At 40.0% G+C, this 27677-nt stretch overlaps 2 protein-coding genes and 1 pseudogene across 2 annotated transcripts; 2 read left to right on the top strand and 1 right to left on the bottom strand.

The window, feature by feature from the left end:
• The first annotated feature begins 1176 nt into the window (after positions 1-1176).
• LOC122104820 (olfactory receptor 5A2-like) lies at positions 1177-15634 on the top strand. The gene is made up of 2 exons (XM_042675744.1): positions 1177-1312; positions 14655-15634. Exons 1-2 carry the CDS (start codon positions 1177-1179, stop codon positions 15632-15634), a joined length of 1116 nt encoding a protein of 371 aa, XP_042531678.1.
• A 3100-nt stretch (positions 15635-18734) lies between these two features.
• On the top strand, positions 18735-20040 carry LOC122104819 (annotated as a pseudogene).
• A 5014-nt stretch (positions 20041-25054) lies between these two features.
• Positions 25055-26017, bottom strand: LOC122104818 (olfactory receptor 5AN1-like). The gene has a single exon (XM_042675743.1). The coding sequence runs from the start codon at positions 26015-26017 to the stop codon at positions 25055-25057; it is 963 nt and encodes a 320-aa protein (XP_042531677.1).
• Between the last annotated feature and the right edge of the window lie 1660 nt (positions 26018-27677).

Genomic DNA, 27677 nt, shown 5'->3' with positions numbered 1-27677 from the left:
TAACGTTAGTACTCAGAAGGCTGAGATTCAGAGGATGATAGCTCAGAGACTCCTAGGCAGAAAAGTTTACTAACTCCTTCTTCGAAGTACCCACTAAAACACTTGGCTCAAGTGGTAGAGAAATTATTTAAGGGATCAGGAACTGAATGTAGTTAGAAATATGGGCAGCAGAAGTCATTCTGATAGAGTCTCAGGTGGAAATGAAGAATATCTTATTTGCAATAGGAGTCAAGGTCTTCTTCACAATACAGTTGCAAAGACCATAGCTGAGTTGGGTCTGTGTGCTGGGGTTTTAAGGATGGTGGAACTGAAGAGGGCTGGGCTTGTATGTCTGTCAGGAATTTCTAGGTGCAATATGGAAGAGGCTGCATGGAGGGTAATGGTTTCTTTTCATTGATTGTGCTGAGGAGTTCTGAAAACAAGATTTATCATTAAAAAGGAAGCAGACATAGTATTGAGAAGAAGTTAAATTCACTTAAGACTGCCACTAAAAATATCCTTTGATGATATGCACTGGAAATTTCATAGGAGAACATTAAAAAAATTAAATATTTCTCCACAAGTATCTCTTCTGAGGGAAAAAAGAAGCATTCACTAGATGGATAAGCACTGAACCCTGAATTCCTTTTTTTATTTGTTTGTTTAGAACTTGAAATCAAAAGCTATAAAAAATAAATCTGCTTGAGAAAAAAAATGGAAAAAACCTAAAAAAAGTGGAATACTAAAATTTGGGTAATTTGGATAATTAGCAGGCCAGACATGTGAAGAATAAAAAAAAAAGTTCATATTGTAAACTTGAAGACAAAGCAACAAGTTGCTCATCATCAAGATCATGGGAAAAATTCCCCCCCAAACCCTTCAGAAACTGGGGTAAGAGTGGGGGATTGTTTGTCACCACATATTCAGAGCTCCAGGTGAGCAGAACAGACTCAAGGCTGGTGGAAGGAGGGCCCATTTTCACTGAATAGACTACTTCGAGATTCTGCTCCCATGCATTTGAGTGCAGTGATCATTGGCCACTCCAGCCATAGCTCAAGTGGCCTTTGTTGAAGCTCGGGCCATAGCTCTGGAGGACACAGTCAGTTAGCTTGATGATGCTCACAGGGGCTAATTGCAAGTGTGTGCAGAATGCAAATGCTGGACTGAACTGTCTAGGAGCTCAGGCAGAAATCTGCCATGGGAGCAGAGCTGCTACAGAGAAGCTCTAGCAAAGCAGTGCCCAGTGGAGCCATTGGAGTTGGGTCACTGTCCCCAGCATCTCAGAATTTCAGAGATGATGGCAGCCTGCAGCACAGTCCTGGGAAAGTTGCAGGTACCCTATCCAGGAAAACAGCTCCATGGTCTGAGCCTAGAAATACCATGTGGTCCAACTCTCATTTCCCTGCTTATAGCACATGGAATGAAAGATGGGTGTGGTCTCTGTTTCTCTTGCTCTTCCAGGTCCTTTCTTTTACTCAAACACAAGTGATTGCTGAAACTGTGGGATTCTCTCAAGGAGAGGAGATAATTTAAAAGGAGGCAAGACTTTAATCCAACAACTGAGATTCAGATGGTAAAATTCAAAGCATCTATCAAATAAAAAAAAAAAGAAGAGTCTAGGGAGGTTAAAGATCTTTTCAGGGTTTGGAATTGGAATATGAAATCTATCTAGAGTACAGACCTCCCAAATCATTCTTCAGCCACTAATAGCTGGGGGCTATGGTTAATGGCATAGAAATTCCTTTAGGAATTTTATTCTTTTAGTTCTTTTCCTGGTTGCAAAAGGTCACATATGTTTACGGAGCTCATCAAAGGACAGTACAGCAGACCAAAATTGGTCTATAATTCTAAAATCAGGCTCTTTAATGTCTTACTGTGTGGCATTGCTCAGGTGATCATGATGAGAAAATGTCCATCTTTAGAATGAATTTAGATTTTTTTTTTTTTGGGTCCGATCATGGGCCTGAAATCTGGGCCTGAGCGCTGTCCCTCAGCTCTTCAGCTCAAGGCTAGCACTCTACCAGTTGAGCCATAGCGCCACTTCTGGCTTTTTTTTTTTTTTTTTCTGGTTATGTGGTGCTGAGGAATCAAACTCAGGGCCTCATGCATGCAAGGCAAGCACTCTACCACTGAGCCACCTTCCCAGCCCTGAATTTAGCTTTTAAGAAGACTGTTTTCGCCGGGCACTGGTGGTTCACGCCTGTAATCCTAGCTACTCAAGAGGCTGAGATCTGAGGATCACAGTTCGAAGCAAGCCAGGCAGGAAAGTCTGTGAAACTCTTAGCTCCAATTAACCACCAGAAAACCAAAAGTGGTGCTGTGGCTCAAGTGATATAGAGTGCTCACCTTGAGCTGAAGAGCTCAGGGACAGCACCCAGGCCCAGAGTTCAAGCCCCACGACCGATTAAAAAAAAAAGACTGTTTTCATGTCTGTTTTACCTTAGTCTTCAATAACATGCTGGGTTTGCCTTTCACAGAATTCTGCTGCATTGATAACACATTGATAAAGTTAATATGTCAGTTGATGTTTTTCTGAGTCTTTAATGATCAATTACTTATTAGAGAAAACATGAGTTTTCTTACTAATATGATTCCTTTAAGACATACTATAGAGAAGTGTCCAGTCTTTAAGTATTTAGTTATTAGTGAAACAATGCAAAGGGGAAAACTATTCAACTATTCAAGCAATAAATCAAGAACACAGAATTATCAGAAGTAAAAAAACAGAATTTAGTGTGAATCTTGAATTTCCGTTATATTGAATTTCACTTTTGAACTGGATTAAAAAAGGCTCACATATAGAGAAAATAGGAATAGCATGAGTTTCAGAAGATTTTGCAAAAACCTAAAATCTGTTAGTTTAACAGTGCCACATTCTACTTAAAAACACAAACGCTGATCATGAACACTTCAAAACTAAAAGCTATACGGCGGGCATTCTGAAAAATATATTCCTGAAAAAAAGAGGAGTTTTTGGTCCATGGGAAGATGTCAAGGAATGTTTAATATTTATTGCTAGGGGAAAGAAATGTTTCCTTCTGTTAAAAAAAAAACTAGATTACTATACAATTCCAAATAGTCTGAAAAAGACAACACTAAAGAAATAAAGAGAGCAATGATTGCCAAAACTGAGGGGGAATAAAGGCAGAGGACCCAGGATTGAAACCTTTCTGTATAATACCATAGTGGTGGGAAAATATCATTTTTTATTTGCCTGAACCTGTACAATGCCCAGTGCCAAGAGAGAACCCAACGTAAGCCATGCGCTTTGGTGATACTGCTCTAGCAAAGCAGGTTCAGCAAAGTAGGTTCAGTACCTTGCTCCAGGATGCTGATGGTGGAGAGGATATTCAGGGGGGTATACAGTAAATCTCTCTATCTTCTGCTCAGTGTTGCTATGAACGTGAAGCTGCTGTATAAGTAGAGTCGTTCTTCAAAAAGCACCCTCCCAAAAAACCCCACCCGGATTGGGCTGATGTTGAAGGAAAGGCAGATATAATTGAAAGGTAGAAGGAGAAACACTATACACCAAACAGTCCTTGGCCCTCTACATCCGGTTGCAGGAGGAAGGTACGTCACCAGCGAGATTAATCTTGGTATGATGATAAAAACAAGACATAGAGATGGTACTGACCTTCTCCCTCTTCTGTCTTCACTGATCTGATGCCTTTTGTGAGCTGTCCTACTTTGGTAAGAGTTTAAACAGATTACAGTCGCTGCATCCTGGGTCCATAGTGTTAATGGCTTTGAGATGTTACTTCAACCTGTTTATTCAAGGGTCAAAATGACTACTTGGTGCAGAGAAGGTGTGTTTGTGGATAGAGTGATGGAGGGAATGGAGGGAAGGAGGTACAAAGGGAGGAGAGGGGCTGTAACGCTGGTGTCCACTTGTATCTACATTTGGGGTCCGTTTTGAAGGTGTTTCAAAAGGAGTTGGGAGTACACTTAGGGGAGGGTCCTTTCTTTCCCCTCTTTGGAAATGTTTTCTTACATTGGCCCTAGAAGGTGCTTATGAAAGAGGAAAGCATGCATTTCTTAAACTTCAGGGCTTTGTAGTTAATTGCTCTCCGGGGTTGTCTAGAACACAAACCATTTTAAATGCTTCTATCTCCACGGCCAGGTCTTTCAACCTCCGGAGGCTAATCAAGGTATCTTTTGGCAACACTTGAGGAAGAAACTCATGAGAGTAGAATCTAAGAGCAGGGTGAACAGTCTGTTTAAGCATGGCCAAGACTACCAGCATGTGAATATAAATTTACCAACCTTCTTCCATTCCTTCATGCAACCTGTTTATCTTGAAGTATGTGGAACAGATGAAAACTTATTGAGACTCTCCCCCATGCTCAGCCCTGTAGTTCATGCTTTGAGATGGATTCCAAAATTTACCTCATTGGGATTCTCCACTTCTTAAGAGTACAAAATATGTCAGGTGCTGGTGGCTCACTCCTATAATCTTAGCTACTCAGGAGGCTGAGATCTAACGATTTGCAGTTCATAGCCAGCCTGGGCAGGAAAGAAAGTGATAGTCTTTATTTCTAATTAACCACCAGACAACCAGAAGTACAGCTGTGGTAGAGTGCTAGCCTTGAGCAAAAGCTCAGGGGAAAAAAAATTCAGGGACAGAGCCTACAAGCCCTACGACCAACAAAAAAAAAGAGTATAAAATATTATTTGCTTTTATGTTCATTTAAGGTTTTAGTCTAGTCATTTTAATGAGATTATTTGAATTGGTTTGAAGCAAAGCCCAGAGAAAAAATCTAAGCTTAGTGCTCATTTGCTTTGATTTTTCTTTTTCCTTTTTTCTGTGATAAAAACCATATGACAAAGAAACAACCCTATTAATAAATGGACTAAAGACTTAAAGAGAGACTTCTTAGAAGAAGTAACAATGGCAATAGACACATAAAGAGATGTTCAACATATCTGGTCACAAAAGAAATCCAAATCAAAAAACATTGAGATGCCACCTCAATCCAGTTAGAATGGCCATTATCAAGAAAACTAACAATAACAGATGCTGGTAGTGATGTTTCCAAAAGGGAATACTACTACACTGTTGGTGGGAATGTAAACTTGTTCAACCACTCTGGAAAGCAGTATAAAGTTTCCACAAAAGACTAAACATAAAGGTTCCTTATGACCCAGCAATCCTACTCTTGGGCATTTATCCAATTTGCCACAAACCAGGCCACACTAAAGTCACTAGCACAATTATGTTCATTTCAGTATTGTTTACTATAGGCAAGACAAAGAATCAACCCAGGTATGGATTGATTGAATGGATCAAGAAAAGGTAGTATGCATTCTATTCTTCCTGAGAAAGAATGAGATTGTGCCATTCATTAAGAAATGGAAAAACGTGGGAAAATTATATTAAGTGAGGTAAGCCAGACCCAAAGAAACAGGTTGCATGTTTTCCCTCAGTTGTATTAATTAGAATATGCCTATAAATCTACAAGAAAACACAAGTGAAAGACAAAAAATTATACTTGGAGATGATAAACCAAACAGGACTCTTAACATTCACACAGTGACACCAACGGAGGATATTCTTAGGAGAGGATCACAAAGGCTCAATAGCTATAGGCCTATGATCATATAAAATGATGTTTATCAAAATGAACTCCAAGAAATGGAAACAGGGATTTTTTTGGATATCTTTCCTCTGTTGCTGTTTTCGATTTCTGTGCCTTTTGTCTTGTATGCAAGTTTATCTATTTTGAGAGGGTAAGGGGGAGCACAAAATAGTGGGACAAAGGATCAACAAATGCAGCAGCAGTGATACTCATTAGACCCTATGCTGGAAATGAACCTGGGGGATGGGGAGGCCGGAGGGAAAAACCTGGGAGAAAATGAGGGAAGAGGGGACACTATTCAAAAAGAAATGTACATATTACCTGACCTATGTAACTGTAATCCCCTCTGTACATCACCTTTACAATAAAAAATAAAATATGACATGAAATGAAATTCACCATATTTATTCATCAGAGTTCTTTAGACAGTCTGAATCAACAGGATGTCTGTGTAGATACACAGATGGAAGAGAGGTGGTATTTAGGGGGAACTGTCTCATGTGATCATGGACACTGGCTAGACCCACAAAAGCCATCCAGATTCTGGAGAACCAGGGAAGCTGAAGGCTGAAGGCCCTCACAACTGGGAAAATGGTGGCACAGTTTGGTGCGAAGGCCCCAAACCCAGAAGACCCCCTAATGCAATTCCTGGAGTGTAAACATAGAGAACCTGGAGTTATGATACCCAAAGATAGTAGAAGGCTGCCCAGTTGCAGAGGAAAGGGAGACTTACTTCCCCCTGGTTTTGTTCTATTTGGGCCCCCAGCTGAGGGCTGAGGGTAGAGGTTGGTACCCACCACACTGGACAGGGTCAGATCTTCCACACTCAGTTGCTGGATTCCAATGCCAATCTATTACCCTTGAAAAAATTCTTTTCCAATTCACATATGTTTAAAAAATAACTTTTTATTAGCATGCATTAGTTGTACCAAAGGGGATTTGATTGTGACATTCCTGCACATATATCCCAGTCGATCCAATATATTATCTTGCTCTTCTGGAACCCTTTAACTCACACAAATTCACACCTGAACAATAGTGCCACTTCGCGTTTGGCTCATGCCTGTTATCCTAACTGCTCCAATGGCTGAGATCTGAGGATCATGGTTTGAAGCTAGCTGGGGAAAGAAAGCTAGTGAGACTCTTATGTCAGAAAAGCCAGAAGTGGTGCTGTGATTCAAGTGGTAGTGTGCTAGCCTTGAGCAAAAGAGCTCTGGGACAGAACCCAAGCCTGAGTTCAAGACCCAGGACTCACACACACACACACACACACACACACACACACACACACACACACACATGCGCAGGACAACACCATTTTATACATTTTTCTGGAGCTCTTCAGCTCAAGGCAAGTGGTCTACCACTTGAGTCACAGTGCCACTTCCTCGGGCAGTTAATTGGAGATAAGAGTCTCACAGATTTTCCTGCCTGGGCTGGCTTTGAACCAGGATCCTAGATCTCAGTTTCCTGAGTAGCTAGGATTACAGGTGTGAGCTACTAGCACCCAGCTATTTTATACATTTTTAAAGTTACATTTAAGTAATGTGAAATATACTTACACTGTCATATTGCAGATTTGCTTTGCTACATTTTATCTATTTTTATTTTTATTTTTGTCAGTCGTGGGTCTTGAACTCTGGGCCTGGGCACTGTCCCTCAGCTCTTCAGCTCAAGGCGAGCACTCTACCACTTGAGCCACAGTGCTACTTCTGGTTTTCTGAGTGGTTTATTGGAGATAGGAGTCTCACAGACTTTCTTGCCCGGGCTGGTTTGAACCTCGATTCTCAGATATCAGCCTCCTGAGTAGTGTCTGACATGCTTTGTTACTTTTTATCTTTTATTCTATGAAAGAGGGTCTTATTAATAGAACCCAAGCTGGCTTTGAGCTTGTAATTCTTCTGTTTCTGCCTTCCAGGTACTGGAGACCACAGGCGTGCACTACCATTCCCAACCCTGCTTTGATACTTTTTGGTGTCCTGTTTAATCAGACTTTATTTTTTTTTTTCATATTCTTTATTGTGATTAAGTGATTACATAATTTCACAAATTTCACAGTATTATGGGATAGTGATGCTTAGTTAAAGTCACAAACACATTCTAATTTTCTATCATAGTCTATAAAGTTTATGAATTCTATGGGCTTTGACAATACAGTTATTTCTTCCACATCGGGTGATATGAACATTCCTTTCCTTTTGCATAGTGACAGCTGTTCCCTCTTTCCCACTTGTTTCCTCCCTCCCATCACTGCCATTGAATTGCTTAGTTTGTTTTGATCAATGTCCAGTGCAGCTGATGGGTCCCATTGTACCCCTGATTCCCTCTAGTTCTGTGTCCTCTTCTTAGTTTCCCTCAGATATGCACATATATACCATATATGTGATCAGCAGCATGGGGTATTTAGTAGTGATTCGACCAGCCGAGTGGAGGTCCTTTGTTTCTCAAGTCTTGTTAACTTTGTCGTATCACCTTACGTTTTGGGTTTAACATCCACTTATCAGGGAGACCATGTGCCATTTGTCTCTTTGCTCTTGGCTTACCTCACTCAACATGATATCTTCTAGCTCCATCCATTTCCCTGCAAGTGTCATTGTTTTGTCCTTCCTAATGGCTGCATAATATTCCATTGTGTATAGATACCACAATTTTTGGATCCATTCACCTGTGGTGGGGCACCTGGGTTGTTGCCATATCCTGGCTATTGCGAACAGTGCTGCAGTGAACATGGAGGTGCACGTGTCCTTGTATATTGGTTCCTGTTGTTCAGGGTAGATGCCTAGAAGTGGTATGACTGGGTCGTAAGGGAGGTCAATCTTTAGCTTTCTGAGGACCTCCAGACTGCTTTCCAAAGTGGTTGTATAAGTGTACATTCCCACCAGCAGTGTAATAGGGTTCCTCTTTCTCCGCATCCCCTCCAGCATTTGTCGTTGACTGACTTTAGGATGTGGGCCGTTCTGACTGGGGTAAGATGTTATCTCAGGGTTGTCTTTATGTGCGTTTCCTTTACAACCAGGTATGGTGAACATTTCCTGTGTTTCTTTGTCATTTTTTTTTTTTTTTTTGGTCCGGTCATGGGGCCTGAACTCTGGGCCTGGGCGCTGTCCTTCAGCTCTTCAGCTCAAGGCTAGTGCTCTACACCTTGAGCCACAGTGCCACTTCCGGCTTTTTTTTTTTTTTTGCTTATGTGGTGCTGAGGAATCGAACCCAGGGCCTCAGGCGTACAAGGCAAGCGCTCTACCACTGAGCCACCTTCCCAGCCCCTCTTTGTCATTTTTATCTCTTCTTCTGTGAAGTCTCTCTTTCCTTCCCTTGCCCATTTAGTAATTGGTTTGTTGGGTTTGGGAGGGATTACTTTCTTGAGTTCCCTGTATATACTGGATATTAACCCCTGGTCTGATATATTGCTGGTAAATATTTTTTCGCAGTTAGTTGGTTGTCTTTCTAGCTTGGTTGCTATGTATTTAGCTGTGCAGAAACTTTTTATTTTAAGGTAGTCCCATTTGTCGAGTTTCTCTCCAATTTGTTGTGACCCTGGGACTCTGTTCAGGAAGTTCCTGCCTGTGCCTATTAGTTCAAGTGTCTCTCCTACTCTGTCCTGTAGTAGTTTCAGAGTTTCAGGTTTAATGTTAAGGTCTTTAATCCATTTTGAGTTGATGTTGGTGCATGGTGATAGGTTGGGGTCCACTTTTAGTTTTCTGCATGTGGCTGCCCAGTTTTCCCAGCACCAGCGGTTGAAGAGGTTGAGCTTCTTCCACTGGACGTCTTTGGCTCCTTTGTCAAATACAGCTGACTGTAGGCATGTGGTTTTATTTCTGGATTTTCTATTCTATTCCATTGGTCTTCGGGTCTGTTTTTGTGCCACTACCAGGCTGTCTTTGTTATTATGGCTCTATAGTAGAGTTTGAAGTCTGGCATCGAGATCCCACCCATGTTGTCTTTTTTGCCTAGAATTGTTTGGGATTTTAATAGGAATTGCATTGAATTTGTATATTAATTTTAGCAGTATTACCATTTTCACTACATTATGTCTGCCTATCCTAGAGCATGGAAGGTCTTTCCATTTCCTGGTGTCTTCTGTATTTTCTTTCTTTCAGTTTTTATAGTTTTCATTAAATAGTTCTTTTACATCTTTGGTTAGGTTAATTCCTAAATATTTTATTTTTTGGGGTGGTTTCCTTTATTTCCCTTTCTGCTTGTACATTGTTGGTATACAGGAAGGCGGCTGATTTTTGTGGGGTAATTTTGTATCCTGCTACTTTGCCGAAGTGGTTTATAAGTTCTAAGAGTCTGGGGACGGAGTTTTTGGGTTCATGAGGTATAGTATCATGTCATCTGCGAAAAGAGATAGCTTAACTTCTTCCTTCCCTATGCGGATCCTTTTAATGTCAGACTTTATTCTTTAAGGTAAAAGTATGAAGAGTTTATAGTTTATCTGGGTAGATTTAATGGTAGGGAACTTTTATCGTTTCAGATTTCTTATAAAGGGGCAACATTGATCAAGATATACTGTATTAATAAACTGCTTTCTTAAATGGCAACTCCTTTGTTCAACTACTTAAATATAATAAAAAGTGAATAAAAGTAGTATTGCAAAAAATATTCTTTAAAATTTTTTTTTTTGGGTCTGATCATGGGGGCTGAACTCTGGGTCTGGGCACTGTCCCTCAGCTCTTCAGCTCAAGGCTAGCGCCCTACCACTGAGCCACCTTCTCAACCCCCAAAAATATTCTTGTAACTTAGGTTTACAAGTAACATTGCATGTACTCCATTTTCCTAGTTAAGACAACTCCCAGCTACTTGGGAGGTTGAAAAGGATGGACTGTTTGAACACAGAAGTTTGAAAGCGGCTTGGGCAATATGGCAAGATTCCATCTTAAAAAATATTATATACTACACTTTCTCGAACTCTATGTATATGTGTGAAGATGGAACCACAGAACTTGGTTTGGAAAGAGGAAAGAGGATGAAAGAGAATGACAGAAGGGTGAGTCTGGCTGGTCAGGTCACATTGGACGTATATATGGGCATGTCATGAATCCCTCTTGCACATCAAATTGATGTTAATTAAAATGTGGGGAAGCCAAGCACTGATGGCTCATGCCTGTAATCCCAGCTCCTCAGGAGGCTGAGATCTGAGGATTGCAGTTCGAAGCCAGCCTGGACAGGAAAGTCTATGAGCCAATTAACCACCAGAAAACTGGAAGTAACACTGTAGCTCTAGTGACAGAGTGCTAGCCTTGAGGAAAAGAGCTCAGAGACAGCGCCCAGACTGAGTTCAAGGCCCAACAACCGACTAGATAAATAAATAAATAAGAGGAAAAATTAAAGTGGCTGGCATGTAGCTTAATGGTAGAACGTTTGCATTGTGTGTTTGAGGACTTAGGTTCAACCAGCACCATAAAGAACCCAAACTAATAAAACCTCATAATCTGTTTAGCTCAAATATTTCTGATTTATAGCTTACATCTCTGTGTGTGTGTGTGTGTGTGTGTGTGTGTGTGTGTGTGTCCCAGTATTAGGGCTTGAACTCAGGGTCTCATGCTCTTAGTTGGCTTTTTTGCTTAAGTTTGGGCTCTACCAGTTGAGCCACAACTCAACTTCTGGCTTTTGGTGGTTAAGTGGAGATAAGAGTCTCATCGACTTTTCTGCCCAGGCTTGTTTTGGACTCAATCAGTTCTCAGCTTCCTGAATAGTTAGAATTAAAGGAATGAATCAGCAGGGCCCAACTATAGTTTCCTCCTTTATATAGGTTTGAGAATAAGGCTCAAACTTGGTACCTGATGCTTTCCTTCATTCGCTAGCTCTCTACTAACTGAACCATGCCTCCCACCCCAATAGTTCGCTCTTTATTTTTAGGATTTTCTTTTTTTTTTTCTTTTGGTGGGTCCTGGAGCTTGAACTCTGGGCTTGGGTGCTGTCCCTGTGCTCTTCAGCTCAAAGTGAATGCTCTACCGCTTGAGCCACAGTGCCACTTCCAGTTTTCTAGTGGTTTATTGGAGATAAGAGTCTCACGGACTTTCCTTGCCGGGGCTGGCTTTGAACCATGATCCTCAGATCTCAGCCTCTTAAGTAGCTAGGATTACAGGTGTGAGCTACCGGCACCTGGCATTTTTTTTAGGATTTTCTAAGTTACTTTGCTTATAGTTATTATGACCATAATCAGAATTGGTGTCACAGATAAAATCCATAGTTACCCTTCCTTATTATCTTTTTCTAGGACAATATACAGAATTCAATCACCAAGTTTACTGTGTGAATTTCCCAGGTCTTAATTAAGTATCAGAATTCATTCAGAGTTGGTTGGCCTCATTCAGCCTCAAGATCTCTTCGATTACTTTATTTCTTACCCAATATAAGTTTATAGCTGATTTGGGGAATTATTGACCTCTTTGTTTGCAGTGATTTCAGTCACTAAATTTCCCTAAATTAACTCTGTTATCTTGTGTAGCAAGAATCTCAGTTAACTGTATTCCTTCATAGAGAAGATATTTTTTCATGTATGCCCTTTTTCTTTACAGACTGGGGGTTGCTAACTTAATTTCCTTGAAACACAGTAACTCTTTTTCTATATGTGAGAAAGACAAACACTGATTTAAAGCACCAGACTTTTAGAGCATCTGGAATTCTTGGACAGCGAACTCAATTTACTTAGATCCAGAGACACTAACCAACCTGTACACAGTAACCTATCCAGGTGGTGACATTAAAGAGAAAATGAATAGTGTTCACCACAATGAAAAAGGTCAGGAGGAAAGAAAGCTACATAGCGATGACCTAAGAGACAGAGTTAGTGATACTGTTAGTTTATTTTCATTGAGTGATTTTTCTAATGTAGCAGGCTTTGTGCTAATGTTTTCTTACTCAAATGGCATTAACGTATCAAAACAACCTTTTTATTGAGGTAGGAGTTATCAAATGAGGACGTTTTTACAATGAGGAAATTGATATTTATGAGATTAAATAACTCCTATACTTTTTTTGTTGATGGGATGGCAGCATCAGAATTTGAATCCAGTCTGTCTGTTGGAAGTATTTTTACTTCTATGTCTTCCTGCAAGTCTTGCTCTCTTTCTCTCTCTCTCTCTCTCTCTCTCTCTGAGAGGGTACTTCCATCAAAGGGCTTTTAAAATGGAAGGTTGCATTTTATTGCAAAAAGAAGTGTTTTTGAGTGACACTGTCCAAAAAGAAATGACTCTTTACCTGACTCACGTAACTGTGACCCCTCTTTACCTCACCTTTGTAATAATGAAAAAAATTTTTTTTAATAGAAGTGTTCTTGGACCCAGATCAGGGAAGACTCAGAAGGGAATGAATGAGGTAGGGGACTGAAAAAAAAAAAAAAGGACTCTGGTAAGGATAGTTAGGCTATTTCCCTGTCACCCAAGAGACTAATTAGTGCTCAGACATGTTTAGCTGTAATGATTTAGAGTGCGTGTTGGAGTGTGGCCTTTTTGGCTGGCTACCTCAGCCTATTACAATAATGAGCTCCCATAGGTCATTTGGGAGACTTGGTAACAATAGATCAGCCATCCCAGAAGCAGGCATGACTTTATACATAAGGCCAATGTATATTCATGTACAGGAATAAAATATATCAGTGGAACTGGAGGCCAAGCACAAGCCAAGTGGGAAGTGAAGATAAAATGAGGTTTGTAGAAGATACTATAGGAGCAAAGCAACCAATATTTTCCTCTTGTAGCACAAAAAACAATCTCAGGACCCTTCTGTCTAAAATAATTGTAAGTCTAACTCTTTCCCTCCTAACTCATTCACACAGAAAATGACAGCTCTCAGGTTTTGGCCTATTACCCTTTTTATCTGTTGAAGAGAGAGTGTATAAATCAAATAGAACAGTACCTGATATAAAAAGCATGCTAAATACATGTTCTTGATTATAGTATTATATTCTGCGTGTCATTATATTATGATAACAGTTTGTAATTATTAGGTGCCTATTATAGTAGGGATAGGCCCAGTGTAATGACTCATAAGCCAAATACTGCTGAACTCTGAGGAGGAGTGAAAAAAATTAACTGATTCAATAAATGTTTATTGGATACCTCATTGGATACCAGACGTTGTAGGCATTACAATAAGAAACGCTGAGCTCATTTTCTCTTTTGGTGGGTGTCATAAAAGGATGTACCGAGAGGTAGTTCTTGTTATTCCTGGTTTGACATCAGGGACAATAGGCTGTCTTTCTTACTTATTTTGTGTGCCAGTCTTGGGGCTTAAGCTCTGGGTCTGGGCACTGTTCCGGAGATTTTGTGCTCAAGGTTAGTGTTCTACCACCTGAGCCACAGCTCTACTTCCAACTTTTTCATGGTTAATTGGAGATAAGAGTTTCACAGACTTTCCTGCCCATGCTGGCTTTGAACCACCATCTTCAGCTTCCTGAGTTGCTAGGATTACAGGTGTGAGCCACCAGTGCTCAGCTAATAGTCTATCTTTCATAACTACCACGGCTAAAAGTTTTCAGAATGGAAATCTGATCTGGTCTGATGACATCAAAGTTGACTGTCACTAGTTATTGCCATTAAATAGTTAACAAACCCTTTTTCCTCCTAGATTTTTTTGGCCAGGAAATAATTTCTGTTAGCCTTTCGAAGTTTGTTGTCACTTTAACTTGGCTTCTATATTTAAAGTTGGAAAGTTTGACTTTCCACAGGAAAACTCATTTCCAAAGGGAGCATGGAATTCATCTGATTTCATCATTCCATTTTACGCTTGGTAAAGCGAAGCTCTGGGAGGGCGAAGGAGCTTTTCCACGACCACTGGCAATGGAGGAAAAGAGTCAAAGACCCAAAACCCAATTATTCAGCTCCCACTTTCTATTCTAGTACACAGAAACTCTTTTGGTGAACAAGGTATATAGAACACACTAACTTTAAATAGTTCCAATGGATTATTTCTGATGATTTGTTCTGAGAAGATTTTGCTAGAAATTAGTTGGAACTGTAACTGGAGGCTCACTGTCCATAGGATCTTCCAGGAAGTTTCCCTTGTTGGACTAATAAACACACAATCTCTCTGGCCACAGGATCACTTTCTCTGTCTCTGTCTCTGTCTCTGTCTCTGCCTCTCTCTCTTATGCAGGACGCAAGTCTATGGCTATAGTGGCTATAGGAAGGAACAACACTTCTGTGACCAAGTTTATCTTGCTGGGTTTTACAGATAATCCCCAAATAAAGGTTTTCCTATTTGCATTATTTCTGGGGATCTACCTCCTAACCCTAATTTGGAACCTGACCCTCATCGCTTTGATCAGGATGGACCCCCACCTTCACACTCCCATGTACTTCTTCCTCAGAAACTTGTCCTTCATAGACATCTGCTATGTCTCCTCCACCACCCCCAAGATGCTCTCTGTCATCATCACAGAGCAGAAAACCATTTCCTTGCTTGGCTGTGCCATGCAGTACTTTGTGTTCTGTGGCCTGGGGCTGACTGAATGCTTTCTCTTGGCCGCCATGGCTTACGACCGGTATGCTGCCATCTGCCACCCGCTGCTCTACACTGCCCTCATTTCCCACACACTTTGTTTAAAGATGGTGGCAGGTGCCTATGTGGGCGGATTCCTTAGTTCTCTGGTTGAAACCTGCTCCATCTATCAGAATGACTTCTGTGGGCCCAACGTGATCAACCACTTCTTTTGCGATCTTCCTCCAATCTTGGCTTTGTCCTGTTCGGACACCTTCACTAGTCAGGTATTGTGCTTCATTCTGGGTTGTATCGATGGGGTGGTGTCTGTGCTTATCATCCTCATCTCTTATGGCTACATTGTGGCTGCTGTCCTGAAGATCAGCTCAGCTGAAGGTAGGACCAAGGCCTTCAGCACCTGTGCCTCTCATCTGACTACCCTGACCCTCTTCTATGGCTCTGGTCTCTTCATGTACATGCGGCCTCGTTCTAGCTACTCCTTGAACCGAGACAAGGTGGTATCCATTTTCTATGCGGTGGTGATCCCTATGACGAATCCTGTCATCTACAGTCTTAGGAATAAGGAGATTAAAAATGCCATAAGGAAAGTTATGGAAAGGGACCACGTGTTCATTCCTGGACTTTCATGTTTCTGAATCCAAGCTGTGTCTTCAGGGAAGCAATGCGTTGTGTAGACATGCATGTGGTTTCAGATGAGTTGATCTACTGATACTTTGGTATGGACTAAGCTTTTTCTTCTCTTCTGTGAACCAGCTCCTCTGTTGGCAATTGAAAATGATGTGTTCATTACTCACTTCTAGAATAAATAGTATAGCATAGGCTGAAGTTTTCTTTTATTATATTATTATTATTTCTTTTTTGTGGTACTGAGGATTGAACTCAGAGTCTCACTCTTGCTAGGCAAACACTCTACCACTTGAGGTGTGCCTCCAGCTCCGGACTGAGATCTCAAATGCTCTGTTTAATAGGAAACTAAACAATTTTAACAAAAAACAATGTAGAACATCCAAATAGAGTTTGCATCTGTAGGAGGGGAACCATTGAAAAATGTTAGTTGGGCATTGAAAGTGGTCATTCTTTTGACACCGTAGCTCATAATAACCTGAAGAAGGCAACTCTTTTCTCAAACATGATTCCTTTCCCTATTGTGAGATTCTCAAATATTTTCTTTGGAGGAAATGGGGACCAGAGAGAAGATATTCCCAGGTTGTAGAATTGTGGCTATAAGCCAGCCACTGTTACTAATGGGGCGTGCTAATGCTCTTTAGATCTATGAACGCAAGAATTCTGCATTGAGCATTAACAATGAAACAGATGGGACAACCACCTTGTCAATTAACTATGCAAAAAATTAGTCCCTGCAGTTATTTAAATAAAACCAAAGAATTGTCTCTCAGGCCAGCAGTGCCAACTTTTAAATAATATCCAAGGGTTCCTAGAGAGCAAAAGAGAACACCTCCATTTTGTGATGACCTCCCCCCAAAAGAATATAAAATGTGAAGTTAGAAACAGATCAACATTATTGATTTTTAAGAATAGGGCCAAACTTGCAAGGCAGGATTGAACTGGAACAACTAGTTCTGAGGACAGGACCAGGTCTATTCACCCCTGGCTGCCCCTTGTGGTGTACCTGGCCCATTTGCCCCTGGCTACCCCCTTCTACTGTAATGACTAGTTTCAAAAAAGCAAAAAACTTGGCCCCGAAACCAGGAACTGCCCGTTGCTGTAGGTCAAGAAATTGTTACAGGGGTATTTATGGTTTTCATTGTTTCAGGAACGTTTGCGATTTACGTGTTTGCAAAATAACTACTAAGTTCTGCTTCTGTACACCAGCTTGCTTGCATCTGCTCTAAAAGAATGCATTTTTTGCCTTTATAAACCCTGAGCTATTTGAGGTCGAGGCTGCTCGCTCCTGAATTGAGTTAGTCCCATCTGATTAAGCCAATAAACTCCAGCTTTTAAGATACTGGTCAGCATCTGCGACTTTGTCCAGGGGGTCAGCTCACTTCAATTTAGTATGAAATGTTATTTTTATCAAGTTGGATAAATCCTAGATGAGAACTTAGACAAAGAGCTGAAGACAGTGACGATTCTTGACATTCTCTTGAAACATGGTATGTATCTTTGAATTGGCAGTAAAGAATAGAAATAAATGTATTTGTCTATGGTCTTTTTTAGGCAGCCATAAATAACTAGTAAGTAATTAAATAGTATGTACCTGAGACAGGCACCAGTGGCTTGTACCTGTAAATTCTAGTTATTCAGAAGGCTGAGAGCTGGAATGTGGTTTGAAGCCATCCCAGACACTAAAACTCCATGATACTCCAAGTCCATAATAACCAGTTAAAAGCTAGGCTGGAGACACAGATCAAGTGGCAAAACACCTGCCAAGTGAGCAAGCAAGCCTTGCTCAAACCCTGCTACTGGCTACACACACACACACACACACACACACACACACACACACGCTTGTGTCCTTAGAAAAGTCTCAATGCCTAATTGTAAAATAGAAATCTAATAAATAATAATAGTAAATTTATTGTAAATCACTGTGTATAGACACTGATGATTGTAACTCTGTTGAGTAAATTTCCAAGAGGTGTTATTATGATTATGTAATGATTTATCACTACCTAAACCAAACAAATGGTATATTTTCTTACCTAAAAATTAAGTGCTCTACCACTTAAGCCACAGCTCTACTTCTAGCTTTTGTTTTTTTTGGTGATTATTTGTAGATAAGACAGACTTTCCTGTCCAGCCTGCTTTTGAACCTTAATTATCATATTTTAGCTTCCTAAGTAGCTACGATTACAGATGTGGGCCACTGGCACATACCATTAGGGGAACTATATTATTTATTTAGGCTGGAGAAGCAAGTCTGTGGAAGAATCATCTAAATATAGAGATGGTTTCAATGTACTTTAGCACACAGGAAGTGGGCATGGGGGAATATATTAGATGGAGAACAGTATGAGAAAAAGCTAAGCCCAAGCCAAACTTTACCCCAAGATAAGTTTTGTCTGGGAAAAAAGGAAAATCAGGTCTTCCTTCAAAATAAGAGGTTACTAAAAGCAGGACTTGATTTGAAATGGTAAAATCTAGTGAGCAAGGAAAGCAATGTGACAATTAAAATATGCCTCTAAGATCAACCACAAAGTCACTGTTTTACCACAATTCTCTGCAGAGTTTCTTTTGGTGATTTGTCTCTCCGAGGCATCTGTAGGCAGGCATTCATTTTGCAATGCTCACCATTTAAAAGTTGTGATTTCCCCTTTCCTCGGTTACATCTGCAGCTTTTGTAAACCATTTGAATCCCTGATCATTTCTTCTTTCTCCAAGAGACCACATTACTGTCCTGTTTGTCTCTTCCTTTGAGAGCAGCCAGCCATGTTGCTTTTTCATTCCTGAGTTTCTATATCCAGTGATAGGGTGGTCCCCTTATTGACCGCGTATTTAATTATGTCATCACTGTCCTGTCCATTCGTACAACAAGGCCTCTGAGATAAGCTGTCATTCTAGAGAAATTTTTAAAAAGAATATACAAGTGTCTTCTCCAGTCCTTAACTTCCTGCCTATTTCAAGCTGGTGAACTGCATCCCTTTTTGTCCCAGAATGAAGAATAATAGTATTTATCCAAGAGAAAGGTTTAATTAGAGCTGATGAGTGGAAAGCACGAAATGAACTCGACGCCGTCACCTGCATGGCTGAAAAACAGAAGGAAGATTCATATTTATGATCTTTTGGGAAGTCGTATCATTTGCTTCTCTAATCTCTTGCTCAGAAGATACAGCAGGAGATGCAAACGACACCTCTGTGGCCATGTTTGTCCTCTGGGGACTCTCAGATGATAAGCACCTGCAGCTCATCCTCTTTCTGGTCTCCAGGTGGATTTACCTTGTGATGCTGGCCTGGAGCCTGGGTCTCATCAGAATGGACTCACACTTAAAAACATCTATGTATTCTTTTTCTCAGTTTTCTATCATTCGTAGACATCTGTTATTCTTCCCCCCACCGGCCTAAGGATGCTTTATGATCTCTTAAATATCGACTAAACAATTTCCTTCATTGCCTGTGCCACCTAGTATTTTGTATTGGCTTGAGTGGGTATGTATGAATGCTGCCTCTTGACTGTTTGGCCTATGACAGATACGTTGCCATTGGTAGCCATCTACAGTACTTGGCCATGGTGGCTCGCAGTCTCTGTCAGAAGATGGTGGTTGGGGTCTCTGGGTGTGGTTTCCTTAGTAGCTTAGTTCAAACTATTCCTTGCTTTTATCTCCACTGCTGTGGACCACACGTCATTCAGCATTTCTTCTGGGACATGTCTCAGACTATTTCCTTGTCTTGCTCCAATCCTTTCATCAGCAGACTGATTCTTTTCCTGGGAGCTGTCTTTGTGGGCTTTGGTTCATTTTCTGGTTATTCTCTGGATAACCTGTGCCTCAGCCAGGCACTGGTGGCTCACACCTGTAATCCTAGCTACTCAGGAGGCTGAGATCTAAGATTGTGGTTCAAAGCCTGCATGGGCAGGAAAGTCCATGAACCTCTTATCTCCAATAAACCACCAGAAAACTGGAAGTGATGCTGTGGCTCAAGTGGTAGAGTACTTGCCTTGTGCTGAAGAGCTGAGGGACAGCGCCCAGGCCCAGAGTTCAAGACCCACAACAGACAAAAAATCCAAACAAACCCAAAACAACAAAAACAAACAAACAAACAAAACTCCTGTGCCTCTCACCTGGCAACTGTGACACTCTTCTAGGGCACAGTCCTCTCTTAGTACATGTACCACAGCGCTAGACACTCCAAAACGCGGGACAAAGTGCTATCCATGATCTACACCCACCATCCTCATCCCCAGGTTAACCACCCCCCCCACACCTACAGTCTGAGGAATACAGAGATCAAAGAAGCCCTAAAAAGGGTGATGAAAGAGGCCACAAGTTTACCTCAGAAAGGATAATATTGGGCAGACTTTATGATCTGCAAGAAGGCTGAAGAGGAGTCAATAGGAGAGTATGTGCAGTCCTTTTGTGGCTAGGTAGAGAGATGTGAAAGCCTGGCTTCTTTAATTCTTGATGTCAGTTTCTTTATTTGCCCAGGAGTGATGTGTCTTGAGACAGGGTGAAGGACACATAGTTTAAACGTCAGTTCTCATGGCTACAACTTATGTAGATGAAACCATGAATGCTTTTATGTTTTCAGGACAAAGTTATGCTTTGAGGGATTTTATGGGTAGTGATAAAAGTAAGCCAGGATACAGCAGGGGCACCTGCATACCCGTGTTTACTGCAGGATTATTATTATTTTTTTTGGGGGGGGGCCCAGTCCTGGGGCCTGAACTCTGGGTCTGGGCGCTGTCCCTCAGCTCTTCAGCTCGAGGCTAGCTCTCTACCACTTGAGCCACAGTGCCACTTCCGGCTTTTTTTCTTTTTGCTTATGTGGTGCTGAGGAATCGAACCCAGGGCCTCATGCATGCAAGGCAAGCACTGTACCACTGAGCCACCTTCCCAGCCCCATACTGCAGGATTATTCACAATAACTCCTTTACAGAAATAGCCCAGGTGCCCTTCACTCTCCAAGTAGATCCAGTTCAGATAGACAGTGGAATTTTATTTATCCATCAGGAAGAATAATATTAGGTCACTTGTAGGGAGCTGAATGGATCTGGAAGAAGGTTTATTGAATGAAGCAAACCAGACTCAGAAAAACAAAGGACACATGTTTTTCTCTCATATATAGATCTGAGACCTAAAACATAACATAGATGTAAATGCATAAAGGGTCATTCATCTAATGATCGAATCGATGAAAGCAAATGCTATAGGCAAGAGCAGGATTATATGCTCTAAACCCATTAAACAAATAACAGGTTAACAAACTAAACATCGGGAAATTGAAATTGTCTTGACTGTAGGGTGACTTAGGGAGGGGCTGGATGGAAAGAGGAATCGTGGGAAAATACAGTTATAAGACTAAATGTACATACTTGAATTGGAACTAGGGAACTTGATACTGGTGAGGTAAAGTGTAGGTGGGAGGGTGGAAATGATAGAAGGAGTGTCTGTAATCAATATGCCTTGTACACATAAATGGACATGCTCAGTTACAACCTCCTCATACAACTACTTAAAGGTAACAATTAATATACATTAAAAAACAATGATCAATGTTGAAATCACACTTGTTTGCATTGAATTCTGGATCTGGCCTTTGGGGGTTGTGTGACTTTAAGGAGATTAACCTAGCAAAGTTAGTTTTTTCACCTGATAATATAAAGCTAATAGTAGTAACAAGCTCATATAATATCTCCTTTAAAATTAACATTTTATTAGCATAAATTAACCTACACATGGGCTTCATTGTGGTACTAGCATACATTCATATAATGTGCTTTGATCAAATTTATCGCCTCTTCCTCTAGCTTACCAAATTGAAAGAAGATATAGTTTCAGGATTTTTTTTCATCAATTAAAAATAATCTGCTGCTCCTGGTTGTATTGCTGGAAAGCCAGATATCAGAATATACTTAAGCATGGCTGTGGGTTTCAACAGTAATAAAATAGTGATGAAATTTAGTGCAGCTGATGAGCTTATTTTCACTGAACTCACAAATGATAGTGGAGTTTGGGTATGTTGTTTTGGGTTTGTAATTTCAAATTACTTTTTATTAAATCTAACTCATAGACATTAACCCCAGCTAACTCAGGAGGCTGAAATCTGAGGATCACAGTTCAGATAAATCTGGGAGACTCTCATCTCCAGTTAACCACCAGAAAAGAAAAGAAAAGAAGCCAGAAATGAAGCTATGACTCAAGTGGTAGAGAGCCAGCCTAGAATAAAAAAGCAAAGGGATAGTATCTAGGCCCTGAATTCAAGCATCCTAGTACAGGCACACACATTAAAAGAGTAAAGAGAAAGATTTTCAAATTCATAAAAGCCTAATGGCAGTATTTTATTCTTGGCTTCACACCCAAAGCTATTTGCTAATGCACTTAGCATATAGTTTGTATTTGAATGAGGTACATGTTCGTGCACATATGCTCCAGATCGGGTTTTTTTTTTTTTTTTTTGGCTGGTTATAGGGCTTGAACTCTGAGCCTGGGCGCTGTCCTTGAGCTCTTCAGCTCAAGGCTAGTGCTCTACCACTTGAACCACAGCACCGCTTCTGGTTTTCTGGTGATTAACTGACGAGTCTCACGGACTTTCCTGCCTGGGCTGGCTTTGAACCATGGTCCTCAGATTTCAGCCTCCTGCATAGCTAGGATTATGGGTGTGAGCCACCAGTGCCTGGCTTGCTCCATATTGTTTAGTGAAAACTTGCCTCTAGCCCATCACCGTGAGGAGACTGCATTCTCTGCTCCAGGGACATGATGTGGCAGCAGGAATAGGAAATTCATCAGGATGGGGCAACAGCACAATAAAAGATGGAGATGGGTATGGTGATTGATTACAATAGTCCTGAGTCTTGAGGGCATTTAATATAGGAAATAATTTTTATCAAGAGCACCTTAACAATTCACTGCCAGCTCACCATTCCTCAGTTTTGCAGTGACAAGAGATGATCGGAAAGACAGTTTATAACATTTATCAAGCTCCTACTCATTTAAACCCTTTCGGTAAATTAGTCCCTGAAACAATGCTTTAAGGGTGTAAATGTCTTTGTTTCTATTTATACATGGGGCAAATGAGAAATAAAGTAAGTAAATGTAGGAAATGTTATACTTTACTTTTCTCTCTTTCCCCCTTTTTCTCTTCCTCCCTCTCATTTGTCTCCTTGATCAATTCACATACTAGCATTAACGATTTATATATATATATATATAAATAGTTTTATTATTTTATTATTGCAAATATGGGATCTGTAGAAAATTGAGACACACAGGTAAATATGAAGAAGAAAATAAATCACCTATTACATTTAATGTTTGACATAGAAAATATGATATTGTGATATATGTGTGTGTAAGCAATGGAAGAGGAGAGAGAATAAGAACAAGGTGGCTCAGTGGTAGAGCGCTGGCCTTGCATGCATGAGGCTCTGGGTTCGATTCCTCAGCACCACATAAGCAGAAAAAAAAAGCCAGAAGTGGTGCCGTGGCTCAAGTGGTAGAGCGCTAGCCTTGAGCTGAAGAGCTGAGGGACAGCGCCCAGGCCCAGAGTTCAGGCCCCACGACTGGACCAAAAAAAAAAAAAAAAAAAAAAAGAAAAAGCAGAGAAAAATTTCCTCCAGAAGTTATAACCATTTTGTATTCCTAGTGGTTTATTTGTAAGATGTTTTGTATTTCAAAGTCATTACTACATTGTCCTTTAAAAATGACTTGTTACTATTTTTACTAGTTTATAATTGTGTTCCGGTTTGTTTTAACTGGAGTTTTGTTCTGTCAGAACCAAGGTTTAAATTATTTTATTTTTAATATTTTTATCTTATACTCTGTTTTGGTGTTATGCTTCAGAAATACCTTTTACATTCCAATTATATATATATGTGTATATATATATATATACACACACACACACACACACACACACACACATATATATATATATATATATATATATCCTGCTAATTCTTTTGCCCAAAGTGAATAAAGTCACACAGAGCATTTATTGAAATGTCTGTCTTTTCCCTATTAACTTGAAATACTACTTTTATCATATGTAAAATTTGTTATTGCCAATACTTAAATTTATTTCTGAAATGTCTCCTGCTTTTTTAAAGCATATCTCTTATTATACAACAATAAATTATCAATGTTTATGATACTTATTAATATCTGAAAGTTTAAATCCTTTCTAATTATTCGTGTTAAAAAGTCAAAAAGTGTAATTCCCTAAAAAGTCAAAAATTGTAGTTCAACGAATGAACACCAGGAAAAGGGTACTTGAAAGAGTTAGGGAAGGGAAGGGAAGGGGGAAAATGAATGAAAAGAAGAGGGGAGAATGCAGTAAAAAAATTCACTGTGTATCCTATGAAATTTAAGAAAATGGAGGGAAGAGATAGGTTTGGAGGGGATGGGTAAAGTTGTTGAAAGAAGTTACATTGATCAAGACCAACTCGATTCACAAACTGCTTTGTTGGATGGAAACTTGTTTGTACGGCTACTTGAAAATAAAAATATTTCAAAAAGAGACTTGAAAGTTTTGGCTACTTTCCCAGACTCATTCTGATATTAGGTAAGGATCTTTTAGTTTGTGTAGCATAGCTTATGGGTATTATCAGTGATACAACTACTAGTGATCCTTATCTTGTTAGTTTTGTGTACAAGAATTATACTTCCAATAGAATCTCAGAAGCAAGTATTGAAGCTTTCTCTAGATTAAAGCTCATTCTTTTGATGCTGAGTAGACTGAATATACTCCAAGACAAGGTAACTGAACAGAAAAAGGCCAATGTGGCATGCATTCATTGTTCTAGATGGTCTGACCTGCATAGACATTTGGTCTATACCTACACCTGGCTGAAGGCAATGATGCCTAACTCTCTACCAGGCTGATGTTGAAAAAGGAAGCAGGGGTTGGAGGGGAGAGAAATCTAGTAGCACTTGCATCTCTATACACAGGCATGGAGCTCATCATGACTATTTGTTTGCAGTCAATGATAAAAACCAATACCTCGTCAGCAATTATAATGTACCAGATAATGTGTTGAGCATCTGTGCACACATTTCCATATAGTTCAAGAACCCATTGTTCTCAATTTGTAATTAACGAATCAAGCTTCATGAAGTTAGGGTACTGGGACAATTAAATTCAAGAGCAAACCTCAAAGTCTGATATCTTTGCCATATTGTTTCCCATTTTTGGGGTATGTTTTACAATGAGAGTCAACATTTTAAAGACTTTTTAGAATTCCTGTAAGATTCCATGGGTTAATTTGTAATCCAAACTACTAGGTGGTTTCATAATAATTGAAGAAGAAAGAAAGGCTGAGGTCTTTCACACAAGCACAAATAAAAATTTCTCCATCCCCTGGGGTCATTGTTCTCATTCCAATGTTCTAGTTTTGACCATATTTTTTGATGGGGTAAGATGATTCTGACAGAAACAATCTATTAGAAATCTCCCAATCTATGACTTTCATAGAAGCATGCTTTCTTCTGTAATCTCTTAATGGCATCTTTGATCTCCTTGTTCCTGAGACTGTAAATCAAGGGGTTCAACATGGGAATCACCACGGTGTAGAATACTGATGCAAATCTGTCAAAGCTAGAGGATGCACCAGAGCTGGAGCTCAGATAGACAAAGATACTGGAGGTGTAAAAGAAGGAAACCACTGTCAGGTGAGAAGCACAGGTGTTGAAGGCCTTGGACCTGCCTTTACTGGAAGTGATCTTCCTGATGGCCACTACAATATAGACATAGGATAGGATGATAGCTAGGACATTTGCTATCCCATATACCATTATCAACACAGCAGTCAGTACTTGTACAAAGAAGGTGTCAGTGCAGGATAGATGTAACAGCTGGGGCATGTCACAGAAGAAGTGCCTGATGACATTAGGCCCACAGAAGTGGAGCTGAAGCAAAGCACACAATTGGGAAAAAGAGCCAGTGAGTCCAGCTGTGTAGGTTCCCAACACCATGTGAACGCAGAGGGTGGGAGACATGATGGATGAGTAGAGCAGTGGTTTGCAGATGGCAGCATACCGGTCATAAGCCATGGCTGTCATGAGACAAGATTCACTCAGGCCCAGGGTTGAAAAGAAGAAGTACTGAACAAAGCAACTCACATAGCTGATCATCTGCCGCTCCTGGAAGAAGTTGGAGAGCATCTTGGGGACTGTGGAGGTGATGTAGCAGAGATCTATGAAGGACAGATTACTGAGGAAGAAATACATGGGTGTATGGAGGTGGGAATCCATCCTGATTAGCACAATGAGGGACAGGTTCCAGGTCAGTGTTGTAATGTAGATGAGCAGGAATGTCACAAAGAGCAGTACTAGGATCCTGGGAAAATCTGTGAATCCCAGGAGGAGGAATTGGGTGATCTCTGTAAGATTTCCTGCCCCAATCATTGCCTTGGTGTTCCTGATAGGAGAAAGGAGACAAGAGAATGCATTGTTGATTCAGGTACAATTGCAGCATTAGCATTTAAAAATTTATCTCTTTTCCTCCAATGAACTCTGGAGAAGAGAAATAGTATAATTTGCTTTTATGGTAAATCTCTGCTTCCCTTCTCAAGTTTCAACAAGAATCTGTCCAGTTCATGGTTCCAAATAATTTATGGACTTTTATGAGAAGTAACATGGTCACGACATACATGAACAAAGGCTTCACATTTTCAACCACTTTGAAATTCTACCACACAGCAGTCAGAGTGACCATCATCCAGAAGATAAATAATAACAAATCCTGGCAAGATGTGAGAAAAAAGAATTCTCACTAACTTTTGGTGGAAATATGAATAATTCAACCGCTGTGGATGAGATCAATGTGTTAAAAACTGATACATTGAATTGATACCTTTCTTTTGTACAATTACTTAAGGATAATAAATGAAATTTATAAATGGAATTACTATATGATCTAGTCACACCATTTTGGGAATGCCTGCTAAAGAATTGAAGTTCACTGTAGAGTTATGTGCATACCCAATTTATTATGGAATAATTCAAATACCCAAACCAAGAATCAACCCTTTGCCCATGGTCAGATGCATAGATATAAAAATGTTATGTATGTACATATTGCAGTGTGACAGGTTTTCTCTAATTTGTGGAAGCCAGGGCAAGTTCAGGGAGCTAGAAGGAGAAGAAATAGGGCAAATGAATAAAAAAGAGCAATAGAGTAGACAAATATCATCAAAGTACATTATGTATATATGTGTGCTTCTTCTTGGTTACCAGATAAAAGCAAAATGATTCCAATGTTTTCTCAAGGAAAACATGTGAATTCTTGAACTAGTTTATTGGGAAAGATTGGTTCCCCATCCCCAATTTTAATGGCCTAAGATTTACATTTTAAGGCAAGGTAATTAACCCAAAGATATAGTAATTAATGTGACAAAGTCAGTGAGCATTATGGTCTATATTTTCTTTTAGAAAAGATATTGCTAATTCAACTTCTCAGAATCTCTATCCAGGATGAGTTAGATTTAATGAAAACATTTCAGAACCACTACCTGCAGCAGATAGCATCTCTCAGACACTGATACAGCTGGCGAATTCAACAAACCGATTATCCTCCAATGATCCTCTAGTAGCAAAGAAACTCATCACTGTTCCGGTGCATTCTAGAGACACAGGCAACCATGGTAAAATGTATGTAACCTACCTTTCCTAAAAGAGTGAAGTATTTTTTTATTTTTAGTAAAATTGATCCTCAGTGTTTATCTCATACCATTTGGCAAGCTAGAAGAAAATGGACAAACTTCTGAATATATTCACTATTTTTTCACCTTATTTCTTTCAAGACCATTGGAGAAGAAAAATTGTCTGACGTAAACACGATAGACATGATACTAGATGGATATAGCTAATCAAGTTTCATTCCAATTCCTTTTCCAAGACACAGTCAATTGAGAAGATTCACAAGGTACAAAATCAGGCAAGGCTGAGCATGTTGCTCAATGAGCAATACAAGTAAAATCAACTTAAACAAAGGAGGAGACAACAATGCTTGATAAGAAATGCACTCATTACCTTGCTCATTTAATTGTAACCCCTCTGTATGGTA

The sequence above is a fragment of the Dipodomys spectabilis genome, unplaced genomic scaffold (genome assembly GCF_019054845.1).
Source record: "Dipodomys spectabilis isolate Male_0828 unplaced genomic scaffold, ASM1905484v1 ptg000030l, whole genome shotgun sequence".
NCBI lineage: Eukaryota > Metazoa > Chordata > Mammalia > Rodentia > Heteromyidae > Dipodomys > Dipodomys spectabilis.
This window is presented reverse-complemented; position numbering and strand designations above follow the sequence as displayed.

Coding starts and splice junctions, on each gene's coding strand:
- LOC122104820 (XM_042675744.1), top strand. CDS start 1,177: ATGGGAGCAGAGCTGCTACAGAGAAGCTCTAGCAAAGCAGTGCCCAGT. Junction 1,313..14,654: donor CAGTCCTGGGAAAGTTGCAG/GTACCCTATCCA, acceptor TCTCTTATGCAG/GACGCAAGTCTATGGCTATA.
- LOC122104818 (XM_042675743.1), bottom strand. CDS start 26,017: ATGATTGGGGCAGGAAATCTTACAGAGATCACCCAATTCCTCCTCCTG.